This window comes from Leucoraja erinacea, chromosome 21 (genome assembly GCF_028641065.1).
Source record: "Leucoraja erinacea ecotype New England chromosome 21, Leri_hhj_1, whole genome shotgun sequence".
NCBI classification, from domain to species: Eukaryota; Metazoa; Chordata; class Chondrichthyes; order Rajiformes; family Rajidae; genus Leucoraja; species Leucoraja erinaceus.
The window spans coordinates 15,323,099-15,333,014 of record NC_073397.1 but is presented as its reverse complement, the minus strand read 5'-3'; the positions used below and the strand labels follow the sequence as shown (position 1 = coordinate 15,333,014).

Genomic DNA, 9,916 nt, shown 5'->3' with positions numbered 1-9,916 from the left:
GTTGATGGCCTTACCAAGGTCGTATCTGGACTTCTTGTAGACCACTGTACCTGACATGAATGCCCAGTGTCTGGTCTTCAGAAGAGTGCGGATCTCAAAGTTCATCCTTTCTGATTGGGAAACACTCGGAAGGTTTTGATGAGGATGCAGTCCTCCACACATTTCTTAATGAAGTCTGTAACGACAGTGGCATATTCATAAACGAGCCAACGAGAGTCGATAAGACAACCAAATTTACAAAGTGGCTTCCACAAGTGTGGTCGCTAGACTGACAGTTACAGAACTTTATATCAAAGATCTGCTCTAAGATCTTTGCTTTATATGAAGTTAAACTACCTGTTGTCATTCATATAACTGCATGCAGCAGGAACAAAAGTTCCGGGCGCTTTGTGTGTGGAGGGGTTGTTTTTGTGGGCGGACCAAGATGGCGGCGTCCATGGGCCGCGATGGCGCTGAGCCGCCGCCGCCCAATGTTTACTATTTTCGGGATGCGAAGGCGGCGACGGACCCGGTGTTCGAGCTGGGGGAGGGCCGGCTGCCGCTGGTGGTGGACAACGGGTCGTTCCAGTGCCGGGCCGACTGGGCGGCGGCGACGGAGCGGGCACCGCGGCTGCTCTTCAGGAACATGGCGGCGCGGGGCCGGGGGGCGGCGCGCAGCGACACGCAGGTCGGCAACGACATCGGCAACGTCGAGCTCGTCCGCTGGCTCCTCAAGAGCCAGTTCGACAGGAACGTGGTGGTCAACCTCGACATACAGGAGCACATCTTCGACCACATCTTCCAGCACTTCGGCATCGCCTCCCAGGTGCAGGTTACAGACCCGGGAGGGAGAGGAGTGATGGGGTTGGTGGTGGTGGTGGATGGGTAGGATGCTGAGGGAAGTGGTGGTGGAGTGGGGGTGGATGGGGGATGAGAGGGGGGGGAGAAGAGAGTGGGGGGCATCGGGGGAGAGGGGGGGTGGAGGAGGAGAGTGGGATGGGGGTGGAGGGGGGGGGGGTTGGAGGAGATTGGAGGAGGTTGGGGGGTTTTTGAAGGGGATGAGATGACTCAGAAAGATTTTAGTGGGGAGAGTTTTGTGAGGGAGGGGTGTTGTTGGATGGGGGTGGGCAGGGGCTACTGCATGGGGGTGGAATCCTGAGGGGGATGGTTGGGGGGGGACGAGGGGGGGGGGGGGGGGGGGGGGGTGTGTGAGGAGTGGAATCAGTCTGAAGTAAAATCCTGACCTCACCTCTTCATGTTCTCCAGAGATGCTGCCTGACCCTCTGAGTTACTCCAGCATGTTGTGTTATTTTAAATAATAGAAGCTGCTGTAGTAAGTTGTGAAAATTGGGCTAACTACTTCCATGTATACCTGTTACAGAGTCGTGTGGAACATCCAGTCGTTCTAACAGAAGCTCCGTGTAATCCACTGTATTCCCGACAGTTAATGTCTGAACTCCTCTTCGAGTGTTACCACGTTCCCAAAGTGTCGTATGGAATTGACAATCTCTACAGCTTTTGGCGAAATAATAAAGCAAACTCCACTGGACTGATCGTTTCCTCTGGGTACCATTGCTGTCATATTTTGCCAGTGCTGAATGGCAGGTTTGTGGAGCATCTTCATTGATAGAGTGAAAAGAAACTGCACAAAAACCACTTGCATGATGCCTCCCTCCAGTTTACAGTATATTATAGAGTAAGATTGGTATCGGAGCAAAGTGATTAGACTTCGAGCCAGAAGCTCGACCTGCAGTTCCACATATATTGTGTAGAAAGGAACTGCAGATGCTGGTATGTAACGAAGAAACACACAAAGTGCTGGAGTAACTCAGCAGGTCAGGCAGCATCTCCGGAGAAAAAGAATGGGTGCCATTCGGGTCGGGAACGTCACCTATCCATGAAATCCAGAGATGCTGCCTGGCCTGCTGAGTTAATCCAGCACTTTGTGTATACCTTCGTTCCAAATGTATTATTTTTTTCAATTTATCTTTGAATATCTGCTGAATTATTTTAACCATTTTTGTGACTGCCCAAAGCAATTGAATCATAAAAATGATTCATTTTTGAAATGTTGTAAATATTCTAAAGGAAAGGTTGTACAGCCTATAAACAGTTAATCAGCATGGAGATACAATCAGGTTCGGGATAACTTTTGATCAGGATATCGAGAATAGCTACTTTCTCCAAATGGGCTCTGAACTATATAGATTTTTTCATTTGAACCACTATTATTTAATTTGTCTGTTTTATATATATACTGAACTTTTTGTTTATTATGGGTTTTACACAATATGTTTAGACAATTGGTGCAGGAGTAGGCCATTTGGCTCATCGAGCCAGTACTGCCATTCGCTGTGATCATGGCTGATCATCCACATTCAATACCCCGTTCCTGCCTTCTCACCATATCCCTTGACTTTGCTATCTTTAAGAGCTCTATCTATCTCTTGAAAGCATCCAGAGAATTGGCATCCTGCCTTCTGAAGCGGGGAATTCCACAGATTCACAACTCTCTGGGTGAAAAAGTTTTTCCTCATCTCCGTTCTAAATGGCCTACCCCTTATTCTTAAACTGTGGCCCGTGGTTCTTGACCTCCCCCAACATCGGGAACGTGTTTCCTGCCTCTAGCGTGTCGAAACCCTTAATAATCTTAAGATCCTCTCTCATCTTTCTAAATTCCAGTGAATACAAGTCCAGTCGCTACATTCTATCAACATATGACAGTCCCGCCATCCCGGGAATTAACCTCGTGATCTTAAGCTGCACTCCCTCAATAGCAAAAATGTCCTTCCTCAAATCTTGGAGACCATAACTGCACACAATACTCCAGGCGTGGTCTCACTTGGGCCCTGTACAACTGCAGAAGGACCTCTTTGCTCCTATACTCAACTCCTCTTGTTATGAAGGCCAACATGCCATTAGTTTTCTTCACTGCCTGCTGCACCTGCATGCTTACTTTCAGTGAGTGTTGAACAAAGACCCCGAGATCTGTTTGTACTTCCCCTTTTCCCAATTTTACACAATTCAGATAATAATCTGCATTCCTGTTTTTACCACCAAAGTGGATAAAATCTCACATTTATCCACATTAAACTGCATCTGCCAAGCATCCGCCCACTCACCCAACCCGTCCAAGTCAGCCTGCATCCTCACAGCATCCTTCTCACAGCGCACACTGCCACCCATCTGCAAATTTGCTAATGTTACTTTGAATCCCTTCATCTAAATCATTGATGTATATTGTAAATAGCTGCCGTCCCAGCACCGAGCCTTGCAGTACCCCACTAGACACTGCCTACCATTCTGAAAGGGACCCATTAATCCCGACTGTTTCCTATCTGCCAATTTTCTATCCTTGTCTGCACTCTACCCCCAATACTATGTGCTCTTATTTTGCCCACTAATCTCCTATGTGGGACCTTATCAAATGCATTCTGAAAGTCCAGGTACACTACAACCACTGGCTCACCTTTGTCAATTTTCCTAGTTACATCCTCAAAAAATTCCAGAAGATTAGTTAAGCACGATTTCCCCTTCGTAAATCCATGCTGACTTGGACCGATCCTGTTACTGCTATCCAAATGTGCCGCTATTTCATCTTTTATAATTGACTCCAGCATCTTCCCCACCACCGATGCCAGGCTAATTGGTCTATAATTCCCTGTATTTTCTCTCCCTTATCTCCCTTACTTATCTGTTGTGGTGCTGCAAGTAAGAATGTCATTTTGGGACATATGAGAATAAAACACTCTTGACTCTCTTGGATCTTTTCTATTAAATGAAAATAAGAAAAAAATAAGAAAAATAACTACAGATACAGGAAGTGTAAAATGAAAACTCTGGGAATAGCAAAAAAGTGTGCAACTGTGGAAGGAGAAACAAGAGTTAATATTCATGATGATTGCACCAACTGAGCCAATGCCAATCCTTGGATTTAAATTCATTTGGGGGAGGGGATAGTAGGGGAATAGGTAGGAAATAGCTTGTTGGGCATCTGGAAGCAAAACGGGAATGCAACAATCTAGCGAGCCCATGGCAACTCGTATTGGCTGACTAAAGCTGGGTTGAGCCCTGAAACACAGCAGTCGGATGAAGTGGCCAACTTTGAGTGAGAAAAAATCCTGCAAGATACCACAACGATGAGTTCTGAGGTCTATGGACCACTGACTTAAAAGAGAGGTTAAAATAGGACAAAAACAGACAGATATGATTTCACAGGTACACAAAAATGCTGGAGAAACTCAGCGGATGCAGCAGCATCTATGGAGCTCCATAGATGCTGCTGCACCCGCTGAGTTTCTCCAGCATTTTTGTGTACCTTCGATTTTCCAGCATCTGCAATTCCTTCTTGAACACAGATATGATTTCACTCCATCTTAAAGAAACTAGTTCAAGGGCACAATAGTGCTGGAGCAACTCAATGGGTGTGTCAGCATCTCTGGAGAACATGCATAGGTGATGTCACGGGTTGGGACCCTTCTTCATACTGAAGTTCTTCAGATTTGTGTCTGAAGAAGTGTCCTGACCCGAAACATCACCAAACTTGTTCTCCAGAGATGCTGCCAGACCCATTGAGTTACTCCAGCACTATTGTGCCCTCTTTTGTGAACCAGCAGCTGCAGTTCTTTGTGTCCACATTGCTACCCACTTACCCTCATCCAAGAAATGGCACGTGTGATGGCATCCTATAGAGTTGTATATTTGTATCAGACTGCATTTGCTTTGTGTTTTGATGATGAATATTTTCTTTGTCAAATGCAGGTTGGATGCCTGTAACAGTAAAAGGATTAATCTTGGTGGAAGCCAAGCAGCGTCGTACATGCAACGCTTGCTGCAGCTCAAATACCCTGGACATTTACCGGCCATCACGCTCAGCAGAGTGGAGGAAATTCTCCATGAACACTGCTACATTGCAGGCGACTACATGGAAGGTAATTAGAGTTGCATTGATACACATACAGCACAGATATAGGCTCTCAGGCACCGACCAACGATCCCCGTACACTAGCACTATCCTACACACTTGGGACAATTTATAATTTTTACCAAAGTCAATTATCCTACAAACATGTATGTCTTTGGAGTGTGGGAGGAATGAGAGCACCCAGAGAAAACCCACACGGTCAAAGGGAGATCATACAAACTGCGTACAGACAGCATCCATAGTCAGGATTTAACCCAGATCTCTCACGCTGTAAGACAACAGCTCTACCGCTGTGTCGCCACTAAATCATTACTAATTCTTCAGCTATTTAGCTGATATAGAATGGCAAGTGTCATTAGAAATAATATTTGCTTCACCTGACGCTCGAAGCTTGTTCCTGTTGTCTAGGGGTTTGGAGGCAGACTAGATAGAACATGTTCGGAGAGGAATTTTCCCTAATTATCTTTCTATCCTAATTGAACCTTGATTTTTTTTTGCCGATTATTTGCCACTCATGGTGTCAGTAGACAATGAACTGAACTTCCCATTCCCATTCCGATCTTTCTGCCCTGGGCCGCCTCCATTGCACAGTGCAATATACTCTTTACAGCTTATCTGTGGAATTCTCTGCCGCAGGAGGCAGTGGAGGCCAATTCACTGGATGTATTCAAAAAAGAGTTAGATATAGCTCTTCGGGCTAACGAAGTCGAAGGATATTGGGAGAAAGCAGGAAAGGGGTACTGATTTTGGATGATCAGCCATGATCATATGGAATGACAGTGCTGGCTTGAATGGCCTAATGGCCTACTCCTGCACCTATTTTCTATGTTTCTATGTTCATACCACAGCTCAAAATTAGAGTTCTGACTGACCTTCACCTGCCACGAATTTGATAGCAAGGAAAAAAATCTCCCAAGACCTACTGGATCTCCCGGGTGCAAACCATTTTAACTCCACTTCCCATTGCCACGCTGACCTTTCTGTCCTGGGCCTCCTCCGCTGCCATAGTGTGGCCAGACGCAAACTGGAGGAACAGCACCTCTTACTCTGTTTGGGTAGCTTGCAACCCAACCAGATGTACATTGGATTAGCCAATTTTAGGTAGCAAACCTACAAACATATTTTCTCCCCTCCCTCCCTCTCTCTTGTACCTATCTCTTCCCGTGCCCAACCAGGATTCACACCCACTTCTTCCTTTTCCCTTCCATTATATATTCCTTTGTGTGGATTCACAATTTGTGCTTCTGCTATCCTTATCTCACACTTTTTCCATCTCTGTCCTTTGTCCAACCTTCTGCCAATCAACCCACCCCTCCTCCTCACCCGTATCCACCTATCACTTGCTAAACATTGTCCTGCCCCACCTCCCTTCCAGCTTTTGCACAACCCCCCCCACCACCATCAGTTCCTTACCTGAAATGTTGCCTATCCATGTTCTCCATCTCCACTTCCTACACACCAGGAACAATTTACAGAGGCTGATTAACCCACAAACCCACACGTCTTTGGAAAGTGGAAGGAAGTCTTTAGGATGTGGGAAGAAACAGGAGTTCATGGAGGAAACCCTTATGGTCACAGGTAGAGCATGGAAACTCCACACAGAAAACACCCGAAGTCAGGATCGAACCCGTGTCTCTGGCATTGTGAGGCAGTGGCTCTACCAGCTATGCCACTTTATCAAGAAAATGTTGTCATTGGTTATTGCCGCATTGTTTAGTTGAGAGAGCTTGCTGTGCATAAATTAGCTGTGGCTTTTTCATTTATTAGAGCATTAATTACCTTATAATGTGTAGTTTGAGACCTACAGCAAGGGACCTAAAATGTGCTATATAAACACAAAACTTCCCCTCCTGAAAAACATCGTTTTGAGCATTTTCCTGTAAAAGCTTACTTTAATCAGTTTCATTTTTTGAATAGATAGTCACAAAGTGCTGGAGTAATTCAGCAGGTCAGACTGAGCCTGAAAGGTCTCTCATCCCTTTTCTCCAGCGATGCTGCCTGACCCGCTGACTTACTCCAGCGTTTTGTGTCTCTCTTTGGTATAGAGCAGCATCTGCAGCTCTTTTCTGCATTATTCATTTTTTGAATATTGGCCATACTCAAGAATACACTGTTGTTTTATACATGGTGTGTGTCATCTACATTTACTGTAAGCAGATACAGCTACATCACTTCAATACGCCAACCTGTGAAAGCCTGACCTTAGCCGGAGGATGAAGGTGGTTTATTGAAGACCTCTTTAATAATACCACTGCCACTTTTTGCCGTTACCGGTTAATTAATTTAATTTTATGCTACATGTGTTTTGCACCTGTTAGTTTATGGTTCCACTGAGCTCGGGTATAAATAACTATATTTCATCCTCTTTATAGCTGTCATTTTTTTAAACAATGACAATGCATTAGGCTTGTTGCCTGGAGGATATTTTCAGCTGCATATTTGTCTGACCAGTCATTGCAACATCTGAAAACCGTTAACTTGTATAATCATAATCTTAACATCCCAGATTTAATTTGACCCTGTCCCTGGTTGCCTTGTTGTTAGTCTGATGGAATTCGAATACCAATTAGAATCTTTTTCCCAGGAGGAACAAATATATTTCTCGAGGGCATGGCTTTAAGGTGAGAGGGGCAACGTTTAAAGGAGATGTGCTCAGTGGGTTTTACTTACACAGAGGGTGGTGAGTGTTTGGCAAATGCCTGTCAAAATCTTGGACCACCTTTCCTGACACCACCTTCAAATGCTGGAGGATCTCAGTAGGTCAGGCAGCATCTGTAGACTGAAGAACCCTTCCTTCATCTGTAGAAGCGTCCCGATCCGAAAAGTCGTCTTTCAATTTCCTTTCACAGATGCTGCCTGACCTGCTGAGTCACTCCAACTCTTTGTGTTTTTGCTGAAGATTTCCTCGTATCTTCAGCTACATTAGATGAACTGGTCAAGGGCAACTATTGATGAACAGTTTGGTCCAGCCATGCCCTTAATAGTAGTTTAGTTTAGCGATACAGCACGGAAACTGAGTCCGCGTCGACCAGCGATCATCCCCTGGGGTGGAAGATTGCAACCTTCACCCTGTTGCGACTAATGCAATCAACTCGACGTGCACAAACGGAAGATCAAATAGAACAAGTTGTCCAACAACTTTAGGCTGTGCACGCCACACGAAAGAAGAAGAAGCGATCATCCCGTACACTAGCACTATCCTACACACAAAGGACAATTTACAATCTTTACCATAGGCAATTAACCTACAAACCTGCATGTCTTTGGAGTGTGGGAGGAAACTAGAGCACCCGGAGAAAACCCATGCGGTCACTGGGAGAACGTACAAATTCCGTATAGACAGCACCCGTAGTCAGGATGGAACCCGGGTCTCTGCCGCTATAAAGCAGCAACTCCTCTGCTTCGTCTCTGTGCTGCCGTAAATCATGGAGCTGCCCGCCTGACACCACCTTGTAATGTAATGAGGCCGGAAAATAACTTCAGAACAAACCTTTGTTGCCCCGATATCTAGGAGGAGGAAATATATTACACATAGAACAGTACTGCACAAGAACAGGCCCTTCGGCACACAATATCTGTGCCAAACATGATGCCAGGACCCTCTCTTTTCTATCTGCACACAACTGATACCCCTCTATTCCCTGCCTATCCAACCGTTTCTTAAATGCCACTATCCTATCACCCCTGGCAACATGTACCAGACACTCACCACTCTGTGTAAAATAAAAAACAACCCCTCCCCACACATCTCCTTTAAACTTTACCCCTCTCACCTTAAAGCTATGCCCTCTAGTGTCAGTCTGAAGAAGGGTCCTGACCTGAAATATCGCCTATCCATGTTCGCCAGTATAAATATAAATAACTATATTTCATCCTCTTATAGCTGTCATTTTTTGAGTGAGCAGTTGGTGTCTTTTTTTTGTTGTAAACTGGCATCTGCAGTTCTTTGTTTCTACCCTCCAGTATTCAACTTCGAGTGACAGTCATACAGTGTGAAAACAAGATCAACATTTACTACACCAGTTCCACCTGCCTGTGCTTGACCTACAGCCCTCTAAACCTGTCCTATCCATGCACCTGTCACAATTTATCTGAAACTTTACAATGATACCCGTCTCAGCTACCCCCACCTGCAGTTTGTTCCATATACCCACCACCCTTTGTGTAAAAAAAAAAGTGTTACCCCTCAGGTCCCTATCAAATTGTTTCCCCCTTGCCTTACATGCCCTTTGGTTCTCGATTCCCCTGCTCTGGACTTGATTTAAAAATAAATAAAAGGACAATGTGTGTATGAAGGAACTGCAGATGCTGGTTTACACTGAAGATAGACGCAAAATACTGGACTAACTCAGCGGGTCGGGCAGCATCTCTGAAGAGAAGGAACAGGTGACGTTTTGGGTTGAGAGCCTTCTTTGAACAATGTTATTGGATGCGGGGGTGTCTTGAAGTTGGAGTTGCAATTCTGATGTGGCTTTGATCTAAGTATTTGCCCTTTTGTAGAACTCGGCCTGTGGAAGCTCCCGGATTTCTATGAGAAGAACATTCACAGGATGCAGTTGCCCTTCAACAACAAGCTACTGGCTAGCACTTTGACGGTGGAGGAGAAGATGGAACGGCGGCAACAGCAGATTCGCAGACTGCAGGAGCTCAACGCTCGTCGCAGGGAGGAGAAGCTTCAGCTCGACCAGGAGAAGCTAGAGAGACTGCTCAGCATCCAGGTAAAGGATTCGGGCTACACCATTGAAACGTTATCCATCGTGTTCATTAATGGTGGCATATCTGTAGAGTTGCTGCCTTACAGCGCCAGAAACCCGGGTTCGATCTCAACCATGGGTGCTGTCTGCACGAAGTTTGTACGTTCTTCCCGTGACCTGCGTGGGTTTTCTCCAGGTGCCCTGCATATCTCCCATACTCGAAAGACGCGTAGGTTAATTGGCCTGGTAAAGTTGTCCTTAGTGTGTGTAGGATAGTGTTAAGGTGCTGTCCCACCGTACGAGCTAATTCAAAAGCTCT

At 45.6% G+C, this 9,916-nt stretch overlaps 1 protein-coding gene across 1 annotated transcript in view; it reads left to right on the top strand.

The window, feature by feature from the left end:
* The first annotated feature begins 408 nt into the window (after window positions 1–408).
* Window positions 409–9,916, top strand: part of actr5 (actin related protein 5) — a 30,198-nt gene continuing 20,690 nt past the window's right edge. Inside the window, exons 1-4 of the mRNA XM_055652182.1 lie at window positions 409–805; window positions 1,361–1,584; window positions 4,741–4,910; window positions 9,404–9,621. Coding sequence (XP_055508157.1) covers window positions 425–805; window positions 1,361–1,584; window positions 4,741–4,910; window positions 9,404–9,621 — 993 coding nt within the window. The 5' untranslated portion in view covers window positions 409–424. The remainder of the gene's footprint in view (window positions 806–1,360; window positions 1,585–4,740; window positions 4,911–9,403; window positions 9,622–9,916) is intronic.